Here is a 17,197-nt window from a genome sequence, read left to right on the forward strand (position 1 = left end):
GTCCCTTCCTCACTCTGGGGTAGTGATGTTAGTCCCCCCCTCACTCTGGGGTAGTGATGTTAGTCCCCCCCTCACTCTGGGGTAGTGATGTTAGTCCCCCCCTCATTCTGGGGTAGTGATGTTAGTCCCTTCCTCACTCTGGGGTAGTGATGTTAGTCCCCCCCTCACTCTGGGGTAGTGATGTTAGTCCCTTCCTCACTCTGGGGTAGTAATGTTAGTCCCTCCCTCACTCTGGGGTAGTGATGTTAGTCCCTCCCTCACTCTGGGGTAGTAATGTTAGTCCCTCCCTCACTCTGGGGTAGTGATGTTAGTCCCTCCCTCACTCTGGGGTAGTGAGGTTAGTCCCCCCTCACTCTGGGGTAGTGATGTTAGTCTCTCCCTCACTCTGGGGTAGTGAGGTTAGTCCCTCCCTCACTCTGGGGTAGTGATGTTAGTCCCTCCCTCACTCTGGGGTAGTGATGTTAGTCCCTCCCTCACTCTGGGGTAGTGATGTTAGTCCCTCTCTCACTCTGGGGTAGTGAGGTTAGTCCCCCCTCACTCTGGGGTAGTGAGGTTAGTCCCTCCCTCACTCTGGGGTAGTGAGGTTAGTCCCTCCCTCACTCTGGGGTAGTGATGTTAGTCCCTCTCTCACTCTGGGGTAGTGATGTTAGTCCCCCCCTCACTCTGGGGTAGTGATGTTAGTCTCCCCTCACTCTGGGGTAGTGAGGTTAGTCCCTCCCTCACTCTGGGGTAGTGATGTTAGTCCCCCCTCACTCTGGGGTAGTAATGTTAGTCCCTCCCTCACTCTGGGGTAGTGATGTTAGTCCCTTCCTCACTCTGGGGTAGTGATGTTAGTCCCTCCCTCACTCTGGGGTAGTGATGTTAGTCCCCCCCTCAGTCTGGGGTAGTGATGTTAGTCCCCCCCTCAGTCTGGGGTAGTGATGTTAGTCCCTTCCTCACTCTGGGGTAGTGATGTTAGTCCCCCCTCACTCTGGGGTAGTAATGTTAGTCCCTCCCTCACTCTGGGGTAGTGATGTTAGTCCCTTCCTCACTCTGGGGTAGTGATGTTAGTCTCCCCTCACTCTGGGGTAGTGAGGTTAGTCCCTCCCTCACTCTGGGGTAGTGATGTTAGTCCCCCCTCACTCTGGGGTAGTAATGTTAGTCCCTCCCTCACTCTGGGGTAGTGATGTTAGTCCCTTCCTCACTCTGGGGTAGTGATGTTAGTCCCTCCCTCACTCTGGGGTAGTGATGTTAGTCCCCCCCTCAGTCTGGGGTAGTGATGTTAGTCCCCCCCTCAGTCTGGGGTAGTTGTTGAGAATATATTTGTTAGAAAGATAATTTATTTAGAACACATGATGTAAATGTAATAGTTAAAGCAAAATTAATGTAAGTTAATTCACAGATTGGTTTTAGAGTAACAGTTCATGTGTCAGTGTCAGATATGAAAGGAGCTTAAAACGAGACTGTAGGTCAGTTTATTCAGGAATGTGTGGGAGATGGACTTCATTGCCCAGGGGACATTGCGCACGGGAGAAGACGCGCGGGTTTTTCTGGGGTCTGGCGGGCATATATATTTTTTACGTTGTGAAGGATGCAGACGATTCGAGTCAACTACCCGCTGTAAACGTGCCAAGTTTATTTTCAGTAAACAGTTTGAAACGGAGAGACGTCTCGCTTCATTATTTTTAGTCGCCAACACGATCAATCAGAACATTTTGGTGCCGAAACCCGGGAAGGTAGAACGAGATGCCTGACGAAGAGAGTGAAGAGAGACCACTCGCGGCGGAGCAAGGAGAAAGGGCGCGAAGAAAACGCCGGACGATTCGAAGCTCCGCTACGCGACTGATGAACCAGATTGACGCTGAATTGCGAAAAGAAGATGAACAGAGGGATCTCAATCGTGTGCGGGAGATGTTAGCAGTATTGTTAGCAAAGGAGGACAGTTTGCGCGAGCTGGACAACATAGTGGAGGAACACACTTCACTGGAAGACATGGAGGCGGAGATTGAACTCGCAGAAGAGTATAGAGATCGCGTCATTGAGGTAAAAACGCGTGTTCATCGCGTGATCATCGAGAACGTGAGTAACCCCCCACCTACTCGTCAAAGTGATGCTAGTAGTGCAAATAAACAGACAATGAGACTGCCAAAGTTACAAATTGACAAATTTAATGGAGATGTAAGCTCATGGCAGGAATTTTGGAGTCAGTATGAGACTGCTATTCATAACAACAGTGCACTCTGCAAGAAAGAGAAGTTTACCTACCTGAAAACGTATCTTACTGGAACAGCTGCAAAGTCAGTAGCAGGGCTTGCACTGACCGACAGTAATTATGACCCAGCAATTGATTTACTTCAAAGGAGGTTTGGAAGGAAGGATCTAATTGTAAATGCTCACATGTCAAAGCTACTGAATCTCACTCCTGTAAAGAAATCCTCTGATGTCACTTCCTTAAGACAGTTGTATGATGAATGTGAAGTTCAAACCAGAAGCCTAGAATCATTAGGAGTGGTATCAGACACCTATGGTGGAATGTTATGCCCAATATTACTCCAGATGATGCCAGATGACATGGCTCTTGAATACAGCCGTCAAAGAGGTGACAATGACGAGTGGAAGGTGGCCGATGTGCTTCAATTCCTTCAGAAAGAGGTTCAGACACGAGAGAGAACTGTACAAATGATGAAATCATTTAATCAGAGAGAAAACCAGTTCACAAACAAACTAAACAGTAAGTCACATTCAGCTGGTGACATGAAAGTAAAGAAACCAAACATGACATCTGCAGCTGCGCTACACGTTACGGAACAGAAAGTAAACAGTTGCTTGTTCTGTGATCGTGTTGAACACAAATCTGAGAAATGTCCAGACTACGATGTACCAGCACGCAAAGAGAAACTGAAGAGACTAGGCAGGTGCTTTGTGTGTCTAGGGTCCAAACACATTGCCAAGTTCTGCAGGACGAGGGGCGTGTCATGTGCCACATGTGGTGGCAGGCATCATGCAGCCGTTTGTGAGAAGAATCTGGCACCTCCACCTGATGTGTCGACCAACATAGACACACTCATAACCTCAGTAATTCCTCAAGCAGATAAAGCAGAGAACACGGTGCTGCTACAGACCGCCAAGGCATGGGCCATAGGGCCCACAAGCAGGAAGATGGTCCGCTGCTTGTTAGATGGAGGCAGTCAGGGGAGTTTCGTGCATGAGAATGTAGTGAAGGAGTTACAGCTACCTGTTACCAAACAAGGAACGCTTACTCTTCACACCTTTGGCTCCTCTACTCCAACGACGGTTAGTCGCAGCATAGTGAAGCTCAGCTTGGAGAATGTGTGGGATAAGCAGCAGAGAATTGAAATAGAAGCTGTTGTGACCCCACGAGTATGCACAGCACTGATGAAGGTTCCAGGTGAACACATACAGAAAGAGATGAGAAAAAGAGGCCTTCAATTAGCTGACTCTGATGGAGATTATAAACCTGAACTTTCTGTGCTAATTGGCTCTGATTATTACTGGCAGATAGTATCAGGCCGAGTTGAAAGACTGACCAAGAGCCTAGTGGCACTAGAGAGCACATTCGGATGGGCAGTACAAGGCCCAATGGCCGTGTCCAGTATGACGGAGTCAACATGCATGAACATACTGCTCAGCGACGAGGCACAGATGGACAAACAATTGCATGCATTCTGGGAGCTCGAGTCCCTGGGCATCACAAGTGAGAAGCCTGGGAGCCCAGAGGATGCGGAGGCACTGCAGCGGTTTGAAGAAACCTCTATTCTCAAGGACGGACGTTACGAAGTGGAGTTGCCATGGCGACAAGATCATCCACCACTTCAAGACAACTACCGCATAGCCAAACGGAGATTGGAGAGTTTGAGGAGGAAACTAAGCAAGGATGTCACACTGTACAGCAGGTACAACGAAGTCGTGGAAGACTACCTAAAGCAAGGAATGGCTGAGGACGTGCCGAAGGAGCATGCATCACTGCAAGGCAGCCAGACGTACTACTTACCCCATCATGCTGTATTGAGGGAAGACAAGGTGACAACAAAACTCCGAGTTGTGCTTGATGCTTCGTCTCACGAAGATGGAAGTCCCTCTCTGAACGACTGTCTCTTAACCGGTCCCAATCTGAATCCAGATCTGATGAGTGTCTTGATCAGGTTTAGACTGCATGAAGTGGCTTATATGGCAGACATCAAGAAAGCTTTTCTGCAGATTTCACTTACAGAAAGAGATCGGGACGCTGTAAGATTCCTGTGGTTCACAGGGCCACCCACACAGGAGAAGGACATGAAGCTGCGCACACTCAGAATGACAAGGGTGGTGTTTGGAGCTTCGTCAAGCCCATTCCTACTTGCAGCCACCATTCGGAAGCATTTGAGACAGTACGAATTAGAACACCCAAAGGTGGTAGAAATAATCAGCTCCTCACTCTATGTGGATGATTTTATTTCAAGTTCAAGTGAGGTAACAGAGGCCTACACGGTAACAAAAACGGCCAAGGACATAATGTCTGAAGCAGGCATGGAGCTATGCAAATGGATGACGAACTCTCCTGAGCTCAAAGAAAAATGGCAGGAAGGCTCAATGGATTGTGCTGCTCAGCCAGAACCTCCCAGGTCCATTCTGAAGGTGCTGGGCTTGGTGTGGAGACCGGCCACTGATGACTTCGTGTTCGACCTCAGAGGGCTGCTGAACATTCTGAAGGAAAGGGAGAACACAAAACGAAGTGTTCTGCAGTCTTCTGCCCGGATCTTTGACCCATTGGGATTTTTGACACCCTTCACTATTAGGATCAAGTGCATGTTTCAAGAGATGTGGGAGAGAGGGCTCCAGTGGGACGAGGAGCTGCCACCCGATCTGACAAAGAAGTGGCAACAGTGGTGTTCAGAGCTCCCTCAACTGCACGAGGTGTCAATCCCACGGTGGTACAAAACGCACAGGCCACAGCAGAGCAATCAAGTGCTGAAGCTACATGTATTCTGTGATTCAAGTGAAAGAGCTTACAGTGCAGTCGCTTATGTCGAAGGAGAAACAAGGGAAGGAGAAGTGACCATAAGCCTGGTCGCATCCAAGTCCAGAGTGGCCCCGCTTAAAAGAATGACCCTGCCACGTCTGGAGCTGATGGGTGCTGTGATAGCAGCCAGGTTGGGGAACACACTCATGAAAGCGCTGCAGCTCGACAAGACACAACTCAGACTGTGGACAGATTCAATGATAGTTCTGCACTGGATCCGCGGCTCTGCTCATAAGTGGAAACAGTTTGTAGCGAATAGAGTCACCGAAATCCAGACTCTAACAGACCCACAGTTCTGGTCTCACTGCAAGGGGAAGCTTAACCCAGCTGACCTTCCCACCAGAGGCCTAACTGTACAAGACCTGAAGCAGAGCACATTGTGGTGGAATGGACCTTGTGTTCTGATGACAGCTGATCACTTAGAGAGTACTCAGGAAGATGTTCAGGAAGAGGAGGTTAAATCTGAACTCCGATCCAGATACCAGATTGCGGTACAGGCTGTTCAGCAAGAGACAGACTTCCCAAGTCCTGTCTTATGTCTAGAGAAGTACAGCAAACTAAAAACAGTGCTCCGAGTGACAGCCTGGATCAAGAGATTCATCACCAACTCGCGTTCAAGATCTAAGGTGAGTGGTGAACTGACCGCGGAAGAGCTGAATGAAGCTGAAAAATACTGGACGAAGGTGATCCAGCAAGAGAGTTTCAGGTCCGAAATGGATCTGCTGGTATCAGGGAAATGCCCCAACACTGACTCCAGAATACGAGAGCTCAAACCATTTCTGGATGAAGATGCATTGCTTAGTGTTGGAGGACGGCTACAACACTCTGATCTCTCTTACAGACAAAAACACCCCTGGATTTTGCCCAGCAAACACAAATACACGGAGATGGTGGTGCAGAATCAACATGAGCAAATATGTCATGCAGGTGTACAAGACACTTTAGTGCAGACTAGAGAGAAATATTGGATTCTTAAGGCACGGCAGGTGGTAAGGAAGGTTGTGTCCGGATGTGTATTTTGCAGGAAATTCAAAGCGAAGCCTGGACAACAGACTACTGCACCATTGCCGAGGGACAGAATAACAGAATCACCACCTTTCGAAGTTACTGGTGTGGACTTCGCCGGGCCACTGTATGTGAAGATCCAGAGCTCAATGGCGAAGGCATACATAGCACTATTCACGTGTGCTGTAACCAGAGCAGTCCACTTAGAGTTGGTCTCGGACATGTCTACGGAGCACTTCTTACTAGCTTTGAAACGATTCGTATCTAGAAGAGGAATATGTAAGGTGATCTATTCAGATAATGCCAAGACGTTTAAAAGAGCAGATCAAGATCTGAAGGAGCTCTGGCAACGAATTAAAGATCCACGACTGCGAGAGTTCTTCTCAGAGAAGGGCATAGCCTGGCGGTTCATCGCTGAAAGAGCAGCCTGGTGGGGCGGGTTCTGGGAGCGGCTAGTTAGATCAGTCAAAATCATCCTCAGAAAGGTGCTTGGCAGAGCTAAACTCAACTTTGAAGAGATGTGCACCATGCTGACTGAAGCTGAAGCCATAATCAACTCCAGACCGCTCACTTATGTGCCCAATGATGTGGACCAGCCAGAGCCACTGACCCCTGCCCACTTCTTGGTGGGTCAGAGACTGACATGCTTGCCTCCCAAGTCGTTTCCAGCTGAGATCAACCGTCCAACAGCCAATAAGGAGGAGATGACCAAGAGGTGGCGCTACAGACAACGACTCATGATCAACTTCTGGAACCGCTGGCAGAAGGAATATCTGCTGGATCTGAAGTCAGCTCGTCGCTGCGACACCCCACAGCCTTCCACGCTGAAGGTTGGAGATGTTGCACTCATTAGAGAAGATAACGCCCCCCGGCAGAGCTGGAAGCTGGGGAAAATCGAAGAGCTGTTTCCTGGTCGTGATGGCCTGGTGAGGTCATGTGCAGTCCGCACCAGCACGGGGACTGTTCTGCGGAGGCCCATTCAGCTTTTGTATCCTTTGGAAATTGTATAAACAGTAGTTTATGGGGGGGGAGGATGTTGAGAATATATTTGTTAGAAAGATAATTTATTTAGAACACATGATGTAAATGTAATAGTTAAAGCAAAATTAATGTAAGTTAATTCACAGATTGGTTTTAGAGTAACAGTTCATGTGTCAGTGTCAGATATGAAAGGAGCTTAAAACGAGACTGTAGGTCAGTTTATTCAGGAATGTGTGGGAGATGGACTTCATTGCCCAGGGGACATTGCGCACGGGAGAAGACGCGCGGGTTTTTCTGGGGTCTGGCGGGCATATATATTTTTTACGTTGTGAAGGATGCAGACGATTCGAGTCAACTACCCGCTGTAAACGTGCCAAGTTTATTTTCAGTAAACAGTTTGAAACGGAGAGACGTCTCGCTTCATTATTTTTAGTCGCCAACACGATCAATCAGAACAGTAGTGATGTTAGTCCCTTCCTCACTCTGGGGTAGTGATGTTAGTCCCCCCTCACTCTGGGGTAGTAATGTTAGTCCCTCCCTCACTCTGGGGTAGTGATGTTAGTCCCTTCCTCACTCTGGGGTAGTGATGTTAGTCCCCCTCTCACTCTGGGGTAGTGATGTTAGTCCCCCCCTCACTCTGGGGTAGTGAGGTTAGTCCCTCCCTCACTCTGGGGTAGTGATGTTAGTCCCTCCCTCACTCTGGGGTAGTGATGTTAGTCTCTCCCTCACTCTGGGGTAGTGATGTTAGTCCCTCCCTCACTCTGGGGTAGTGAGGTTAGTCCCCCCCTCACTCTGGGGTAGTGATGTTAGTCCCCCCTCACTCTGGGGTAGTGAAGTTAGTCCCCCCTCACTCTGGGGTAGTGATGTTAGTCCCCCCTCACTCTGGGGTAGTGATGTTAGTCCCCCCTCACTCTGGAGTAGTGATGTTAGTCCCTCCCTCACTCTGGGGTAGTGATGTTAGTCCCCCCCTCAGTCTGGGGTAGTGATGTTAGTCCCTTCCTCACTCTGGGGTAGTAATGTTAGTCCCTTCCTCACTCTGGGGTAGTGAGGTTAGTCCCTTCCTCACTCTGGGGTAGTGATGTTAGTCCCTCCCTCACTCTGGGGTAGTGATGTTAGTCCCTCCCTCACTCTGGGGTAGTAATGTTAGTCCCTCCCTCACTCTGGGGTAGTAAGGTTAGTCCCTCCCTCACTCTGGGGTAGTGAGGTTAGTCCCTCCCTCACTCTGGGGTAGTGAGGTTAGTCCCCCCTCACTCTGGGGTAGTGATGTTAGTCCCCCCTCACTCTGGGGTAGTGAAGTTAGTCTCTCTCTCACTCTGGGGTAGTGATGTTAGTCCCTCCCTCACTCTGGGGTAGTGATGTTAGTCCCCCCCTCAGTCTGGGGTAGTGATGTTAGTCCCCCCCTCAGTCTGGGGTAGTGATGTTAGTCCCTTCCTCACTCTAGGGTAGTGATGTTAGTCCCTTCCTCACTCTGGGGTAGTGATGTTAGTCCCTCCCTCAGTCTGGGGTAGTGATGTTAGTCCCCCCCTCACTCTGGGGTAGTGATGTTAGTCCCTCCCTCACTCTGGGGTAGTAATGTTAGTCCCCCCTCACTCTGGGGTAGTAATGTTAGTCTCTCCCTCACTCTGGGGTAGTGAGGTTAGTCTCTCCCTCACTCTGGGGTAGTAATGTTAGTCCCTCTCTCACTCTGGGGTAGTGAGGTTAGTCCCCCCTCACTCTGGGGTAGTGATGTTAGTCCCTCCCTCACTCTGGGGTAGTGATGTTAGTCCCCCCCTCACTCTGGGGTAGTGAGGTTAGTCCCTCCCTCACTCTGGGGTAGTGATGTTAGTCCCCCCCTCATTCTGGGGTAGTGATGTTAGTCCCTTCCTCACTCTGGGGTAGTGATGTTAGTCCCCCCCTCACTCTGGGGTAGTGATGTTAGTCCCCCCCTCACTCTGGGGTAGTGATGTTAGTCCCCCCCTCATTCTGGGGTAGTGATGTTAGTCCCTTCCTCACTCTGGGGTAGTGATGTTAGTCCCCCTCCTCACTCTGGGGTAGTGATGTTAGTCCCTTCCTCACTCTGGGGTAGTAATGTTAGTCCCTCCCTCACTCTGGGGTAGTGATGTTAGTCCCTCCCTCACTCTGGGGTAGTAATGTTAGTCCCTCCCTCACTCTGGGGTAGTGATGTTAGTCCCTCCCTCACTCTGGGGTAGTGAGGTTAGTCCCTCCCTCACTCTGGGGTAGTGATGTTAGTCCCTCCCTCACTCTGGGGTAGTGATGTTAGTCTCTCCCTCACTCTGGGGTAGTGATGTTAGTCCCTCCCTCACTCTGGGGTAGTGAGGTTAGTCCCCCCCTCACTCTGGGGTAGTGATGTTAGTCCCCCCTCACTCTGGGGTAGTGAAGTTAGTCCCCCCTCACTCTGGGGTAGTGATGTTAGTCCCCCCTCACTCTGGGGTAGTGATGTTAGTCCCCCCTCACTCTGGAGTAGTGATGTTAGTCCCTCCCTCACTCTGGGGTAGTGATGTTAGTCCCCCCCTCAGTCTGGGGTAGTGATGTTAGTCCCTTCCTCACTCTGGGGTAGTAATGTTAGTCCCTTCCTCACTCTGGGGTAGTGAGGTTAGTCCCTTCCTCACTCTGGGGTAGTGATGTTAGTCCCTCCCTCACTCTGGGGTAGTGATGTTAGTCCCTCCCTCACTCTGGGGTAGTAATGTTAGTCCCTCCCTCACTCTGGGGTAGTAAGGTTAGTCCCTCCCTCACTCTGGGGTAGTGAGGTTAGTCCCTCCCTCACTCTGGGGTAGTGAGGTTAGTCCCCCCTCACTCTGGGGTAGTGATGTTAGTCCCCCCTCACTCTGGGGTAGTGAAGTTAGTCTCTCTCTCACTCTGGGGTAGTGATGTTAGTCCCTCCCTCACTCTGGGGTAGTGATGTTAGTCCCCCCCTCAGTCTGGGGTAGTGATGTTAGTCCCCCCCTCAGTCTGGGGTAGTGATGTTAGTCCCTTCCTCACTCTAGGGTAGTGATGTTAGTCCCTTCCTCACTCTGGGGTAGTGATGTTAGTCCCTCCCTCAGTCTGGGGTAGTGATGTTAGTCCCCCCCTCACTCTGGGGTAGTGATGTTAGTCCCTCCCTCACTCTGGGGTAGTAATGTTAGTCCCCCCTCACTCTGGGGTAGTAATGTTAGTCTCTCCCTCACTCTGGGGTAGTGAGGTTAGTCTCTCCCTCACTCTGGGGTAGTAATGTTAGTCCCTCTCTCACTCTGGGGTAGTGAGGTTAGTCCCCCCTCACTCTGGGGTAGTGATGTTAGTCCCTCCCTCACTCTGGGGTAGTGATGTTAGTCCCTCCCTCACTCTGGGGTAGTAATGTTAGTCCCTCCCTCACTCTGGGGTAGTAAGGTTAGTCCCTCCCTCACTCTGGGGTAGTGAGGTTAGTCCCTCCCTCACTCTGGGGTAGTGAGGTTAGTCCCCCCTCACTCTGGGGTAGTGATGTTAGTCCCCCCCTCACTCTGGGGTAGTGATGTTAGTCCCCCCCTCACTCTGGGGTAGTGATGTTAGTCCCCCCCTCATTCTGGGGTAGTGATGTTAGTCCCTTCCTCACTCTGGGGTAGTGATGTTAGTCCCCTCCTCACTCTGGGGTAGTGATGTTAGTCCCCCCTCACTCTGGGGTAGTAATGTTAGTCCCTCCCTCACTCTGGGGTAGTGATGTTAGTCCCTTCCTCACTCTGGGGTAGTGATGTTAGTCCCCCTCTCACTCTGGGGTAGTGATGTTAGTCCCCCCCTCACTCTGGGGTAGTGAGGTTAGTCCCTCCCTCACTCTGGGGTAGTGATGTTAGTCCCTCCCTCACTCTGGGGTAGTGATGTTAGTCTCTCCCTCACTCTGGGGTAGTGATGTTAGTCCCTCCCTCACTCTGGGGTAGTGAGGTTAGTCCCCCCCTCACTCTGGGGTAGTGATGTTAGTCCCCCCTCACTCTGGGGTAGTGAAGTTAGTCCCCCCTCACTCTGGGGTAGTGATGTTAGTCCCCCCTCACTCTGGGGTAGTGATGTTAGTCCCCCCTCACTCTGGAGTAGTGATGTTAGTCCCTCCCTCACTCTGGGGTAGTGATGTTAGTCCCCCCCTCAGTCTGGGGTAGTGATGTTAGTCCCTTCCTCACTCTGGGGTAGTAATGTTAGTCCCTTCCTCACTCTGGGGTAGTGAGGTTAGTCCCTTCCTCACTCTGGGGTAGTGATGTTAGTCCCTCCCTCACTCTGGGGTAGTGATGTTAGTCCCTCCCTCACTCTGGGGTAGTAATGTTAGTCCCTCCCTCACTCTGGGGTAGTAAGGTTAGTCCCTCCCTCACTCTGGGGTAGTGAGGTTAGTCCCTCCCTCACTCTGGGGTAGTGAGGTTAGTCCCCCCTCACTCTGGGGTAGTGATGTTAGTCCCCCCTCACTCTGGGGTAGTGAAGTTAGTCTCTCTCTCACTCTGGGGTAGTGATGTTAGTCCCTCCCTCACTCTGGGGTAGTGATGTTAGTCCCCCCCTCAGTCTGGGGTAGTGATGTTAGTCCCCCCCTCAGTCTGGGGTAGTGATGTTAGTCCCTTCCTCACTCTAGGGTAGTGATGTTAGTCCCTCCCTCACTCTGGGGTAGTGATGTTAGTCCCTCCCTCAGTCTGGGGTAGTGATGTTAGTCCCCCCCTCACTCTGGGGTAGTGATGTTAGTCCCTCCCTCACTCTGGGGTAGTAATGTTAGTCCCCCCTCACTCTGGGGTAGTAATGTTAGTCTCTCCCTCACTCTGGGGTAGTGAGGTTAGTCTCTCCCTCACTCTGGGGTAGTAATGTTAGTCCCTCTCTCACTCTGGGGTAGTGAGGTTAGTCCCCCCTCACTCTGGGGTAGTGATGTTAGTCCCTCCCTCACTCTGGGGTAGTGATGTTAGTCCCCCCCTCACTCTGGGGTAGTGAGGTTAGTCCCTCCCTCACTCTGGGGTAGTGATGTTAGTCCCCCCCTCATTCTGGGGTAGTGATGTTAGTCCCTTCCTCACTCTGGGGTAGTGATGTTAGTCCCCCCCTCACTCTGGGGTAGTGATGTTAGTCCCCCCCTCATTCTGGGGTAGTGATGTTAGTCCCTTCCTCACTCTGGGGTAGTGATGTTAGTCCCCTCCTCACTCTGGGGTAGTGATGTTAGTCCCTTCCTCACTCTGGGGTAGTAATGTTAGTCCCTCCCTCACTCTGGGGTAGTGATGTTAGTCCCTCCCTCACTCTGGGGTAGTAATGTTAGTCCCTCCCTCACTCTGGGGTAGTGATGTTAGTCCCTCCCTCACTCTGGGGTAGTGAGGTTAGTCCCTCCCTCACTCTGGGGTAGTGATGTTAGTCCCTCCCTCACTCTGGGGTAGTGATGTTAGTCTCTCCCTCACTCTGGGGTAGTGATGTTAGTCCCTCCCTCACTCTGGGGTAGTGAGGTTAGTCCCCCCCTCACTCTGGGGTAGTGATGTTAGTCCCCCCTCACTCTGGGGTAGTGAAGTTATTCCCCCCTCACTCTGGGGTAGTGATGTTAGTCCCCCCTCATTCTGGGGTAGTGATGTTAGTCCCTTCCTCACTCTGGGGTAGTGATGTTAGTCCCCCCCTCACTCTGGGGTAGTGATGTTAGTCCCTTCCTCACTCTGGGGTAGTAATGTTAGTCCCTCCCTCACTCTGGGGTAGTGATGTTAGTCCCTCCCTCACTCTGGGGTAGTAATGTTAGTCCCTCCCTCACTCTGGGGTAGTGATGTTAGTCCCTCCCTCACTCTGGGGTAGTGAGGTTAGTCCCCCCTCACTCTGGGGTAGTGATGTTAGTCTCTCCCTCACTCTGGGGTAGTGAGGTTAGTCCCTCCCTCACTCTGGGGTAGTGATGTTAGTCCCTCCCTCACTCTGGGGTAGTGATGTTAGTCCCTCCCTCACTCTGGGGTAGTGATGTTAGTCCCTCTCTCACTCTGGGGTAGTGAGGTTAGTCCCCCCTCACTCTGGGGTAGTGAGGTTAGTCCCTCCCTCACTCTGGGGTAGTGAGGTTAGTCCCTCCCTCACTCTGGGGTAGTGATGTTAGTCCCTCTCTCACTCTGGGGTAGTGATGTTAGTCCCCCCCTCACTCTGGGGTAGTGATGTTAGTCTCCCCTCACTCTGGGGTAGTGAGGTTAGTCCCTCCCTCACTCTGGGGTAGTGATGTTAGTCCCCCCTCACTCTGGGGTAGTAATGTTAGTCCCTCCCTCACTCTGGGGTAGTGATGTTAGTCCCTTCCTCACTCTGGGGTAGTGATGTTAGTCCCTCCCTCACTCTGGGGTAGTGAGGTTAGTCCCCCCCTCACTCTGGGGTAGTGATGTTAGTCCCTCTCTCACTCTGGGGTAGTGATGTTAGTCCCTCCCTCACTCTGGGGTAGTGATGTTAGTCTCTCCCTCACTCTGGGGTAGTGATGTTAGTCCCCCCCTCACTCTGGGGTAGTGATGTTAGTCTCTCCCTCACTCTCGGGTAGTGATGTTAGTCCCTCCCTCACTCTGGGGTAGTGATTTTAGTCTCTCCCTCACTCTGGGGTAGTGAGGTTAGTCCCTCCCTCACTCTGGGGTAGTGAGGTTAGTCCCTCCCTCACTCTGGGGTAGTGAGGTTAGTCCCCCCTCACTCTGGGGTAGTGATTTTAGTCCCCCCCCTCACTCTGGGGTAGTGAGGTTAGTCCCTCCCTCACTCTGGGGTAGTGATGTTAGTTCCTCCCTCACTCTGGGGTAGTGATTTTAGTCTCTCCCTCACTCTGGGGTAGTGAGGTTAGTCCCTCCCTCACTCTGGGGTAGTGAAGTTTGATATGTCCCTCTCTCACTCTGCCATCCTCTGTCTCTCTCTCTCCTCTCTCTGTCTCTCCATCAGGCTGGTAAGACTGTTCCAGAGCGAAGTAAGAAGCAGAGAGACAACAAGCCCAAGGTGAGAAAGCTCAAGTACCACCAGTACATCCCTCCTGACCAGAAGGTGGGGAAGGAGCCTCCACCCGTGCTGGACTCCACCTACGCCAAACTGCTCCACCAGCAACAGCTCTTCCTCCAGCTGCAGATCATCAGCCAGCAGCACTGCAACTACCAGGCCATCCTTCCTGCTCCACCCAGGTAAAGCACTGGAGAACTCCCTCCATCCTTCTCACTCCACCCAGGTAAAGCACTGGAGAACTCCCTCCATCCTTCTCACTCCACCCAGGTAAAGCACTGGAGAACTCCCTCCATCCTTCCTGCTCCACCCACGCAGAGCAGCACCTGTCATCCTGCCACCTCCACCCACAACACCGTATCATCCTCCAGGTCCCACACGTGTAGAGCAGGATGTTATTTATGTCTTCACAAACACTGTTTATCGTTACCCCATTTACAAGAGCGTTTGGGGACTAAATGAAATACAAACCTTCTTCAGCACAAATGATCCCGTCTTCTCTCAGAGGCCCCATCTTCTCCTGATGATGGCCAAATGAATTCTCCTGATGGAGTATGAAGAAATATCACCTGACAGCCCAAGGTTCTGTCATGCAGCCTCTGCCTGCTGAAAACAAGCTGGTGCCCAATTAGTGCTCGGGGTGACAATTCACAGCCAGTCTTGACCACCGAGTGAGGCACTGCCAGAGTCCTGGCCTTGTGTTTGCAGCCTTTAGGGCTGTGTTTGGCTGTGTGAAGCCAAGCTGAACGTGCCAGCCCCACAGGCCTGCAGGCTGGACGTCCTCCACCATGCAGCTCCTGGTCCATCTGTGCACAAGGCTCTCCATGAACAGGCGTCTTTCTCCAGGCCATGTCAGGATATTTCAGCTGTGCCAGAGAACGTTAGAGAATCCATTATTCCCCTTGTGTTTTATTTGTTTTGGCTTGATGTTAAAATGAACGCAATGCATATTTGTATCTATACATTTTTACACATTCCAGATGTTACTATGGAATTACTACTGGTTTGATTTAATGTAGTTATTTTACTTAAGACAAAATGTATTCACTCAGGCCTCCAGCAGACCAACAAGCACCTTCAACCAAAGGGGTATCTTCAGTACGGTCCGGCCCTCCCTCTCAGTCAATGCTCACACAGATGAACGGCCTAAATCGTCACGCCATTGCAGTAGCGCTTGACGCTAATCTGCCAGCAGTGCCCTCTAACCTGGATGAATTAAAGGTTAGTGTGCACACTTTAAATAAACACTGTAAACATGTGATTCTGTAAGTCACAGGACACTCGGCAACTTCTGCATTTTACTTTTCTTATCCTTAGGCTAAAGGAAGTAGTATTAAGAACATGAACAACGTGAACAAAAACAAAAATAATGCATTATATTTGTTTTTAATTCAACAACAGCTGCAATAGATTAGTATTAGACTAGATTAGCACAGACTAGTATTAGGCTGGATTAGTGTTTGTATTAGTATTAGGCTAGATTAACATCGTTCTTAGTTATGACTTTTCATTTATCTACATTCTGCCACTTTAGTAAAGGTGTGTTTCTCTCTTTGGCCTGCAGGTGGCAGAGCTGAAGCAGGAACTCAAACTGCGAGGCCTCACTGTCTCAGGGACCAAAAACGACCTCATAGAGCGCCTGAAAAACTTCCAACAACAAAATGGTGGCAGTGCACCCACGAGCACCACAGGAGGCGCTAGTGTGCCAGCCGCCCCTAACACCAGCACATCCCAGTCAACATCAAAGCCACCTGCCCAATCCCCAGCCTCCGCCACTGCCCCCCACCAATCAGGAAATTCTGGCATGGTTGTGGCAGCTTTTCCATTGGTTGCCACTCTGAAAGGGGGCAGAGCTCAGCCTGCAACTCGGTGTCATTTTGGCGGTTCTAGTCCGTCACCTCCTGGATCTCCATCCCCCTCTGAGCAATCACTGTCTGGACTGAGCCCAGAAGACCACAGCTGTAATGGAGATGCTTTTGGGGACATGGTATGTTCACCGTCTCACAGGAAGTGACAGTGAAGCTGTGACTACATTTGTACACGCTGGCATATTTGATTGTTTACTTGATTGTTTGCTTGATATTAGTGACATAAGTAGAACGTTCAAAAGCCAGATGCAAGTCAACATTTAAATGTTAATCATAACACACCAGCTATTGTTTTACCTGCATAACCTGCGTAACTTTACAGTTACAAGGCTGCACTTGGCACAGTATACATCTGTCTGCTGAATGCTATAAATGTGAATACAAACATATACCCCTAATGCTTGACTGGTACTCTAAGAGTTGCACTCTCTCTTAATAGCTGGCTCACTCTCTCTAATAGCTGGCTCACTCTCTCTAATAGCTGGCTCACTCTCTCTAATAGCTGTCTCTCTCTCTAATAGCTGTCTCCCTCTCAAATAGAAGTCTCTCTATCTCTAATAGCTGTCTCTCTCACTATAATAGCTGTATGACTTTCTAATAGCTCTCTCTCTCTAATAGCTGTCTCTCTCTCTCTAATAGCTGTCTCACTCTCTAATAGCAGTCTCTCTCTCTAATAGCTGTCTCTCTCCCTCTCTAATAGCTGTCTCACTCTCTAATAGCAGTCTCTCTCTCTAATAGCTGTCTCTCTCCCTCTCTAATAGCTGTCTCTCTCTAATAGCTGTCTCTCTCACTCTCTAATAGCTGTCTCTCTCCCTCTCTAATATCATTCTCTCTCTCTAATAGCAGTCTCTCTCTCTAATAGCTGTCTCTCTCACTCTATAATAGCTGTCAATTCAATTCAATTCAATTCAATATAGCTTTATTAGCATGACTGTATAAGGTACAGTGTTGCCAAAGCATTAAAAAACAACGATAACAATGATAATAATATTGACAAATAACAATAACAACAACAACAATAATAATAATAATAATAATAATATATGATAACATTTAGGAAAAGTTATCATTATAATTATTTACATTCTGAAACTGAAGGGGGGGGGGGGGGGTCGTTTCCCACTGTCTCTCAGGCTGTGACATGTAGATATAAATTTTGCAGCTAGGGGGGCGCTGTGTCCCCCTCCTAGAATGATTTTTAGTTGTTCAATTTGTGTTAGTGTTTGGAAGTTTGGGATTTTCTTTTTGAATTTGTGTATGTAAATTTCACATGTTGGTCTGAATTTTTCACATTTTAGAAGAAAGTGCATCTCGGTCTCGACCTCACCTGTCATACAGTGACCACACAGCCTCTGCTCTCTGGGCAGCCAGGACTGTTTATACCTGCCTCTCTCTACGGCCAGGCTGTGGTCACTGAGTCTGTACTTGGTCAGGATCTGTCTCTGCTTTGTATCTCTGACAGTCAGGA

At 50.1% G+C, this 17,197-nt stretch overlaps 1 protein-coding gene across 12 annotated transcripts in view; it reads left to right on the forward strand.

Annotated features, from left to right (window-relative positions):
• LOC143517708 (myocardin-related transcription factor A-like) overlaps positions 1-17,197 on the forward strand; it is a 50,882-nt gene that overhangs the window by 27,005 nt on the left and 6,680 nt on the right. For all 12 annotated transcript variants that reach the window (XM_077010457.1, XM_077010459.1, XM_077010456.1 and 9 more), the window contains 3 exons: positions 13,811-14,043; positions 14,914-15,082; positions 15,426-15,848. In XM_077010457.1, the coding sequence (XP_076866572.1) occupies positions 13,811-14,043; positions 14,914-15,082; positions 15,426-15,848 (825 nt within the window). The remainder of the gene's footprint in view (positions 1-13,810; positions 14,044-14,913; positions 15,083-15,425; positions 15,849-17,197) is intronic.

Source organism: Brachyhypopomus gauderio, chromosome 6 (assembly GCF_052324685.1).
Source record: "Brachyhypopomus gauderio isolate BG-103 chromosome 6, BGAUD_0.2, whole genome shotgun sequence".
NCBI classification, from domain to species: domain Eukaryota; kingdom Metazoa; phylum Chordata; class Actinopteri; order Gymnotiformes; family Hypopomidae; genus Brachyhypopomus; species Brachyhypopomus gauderio.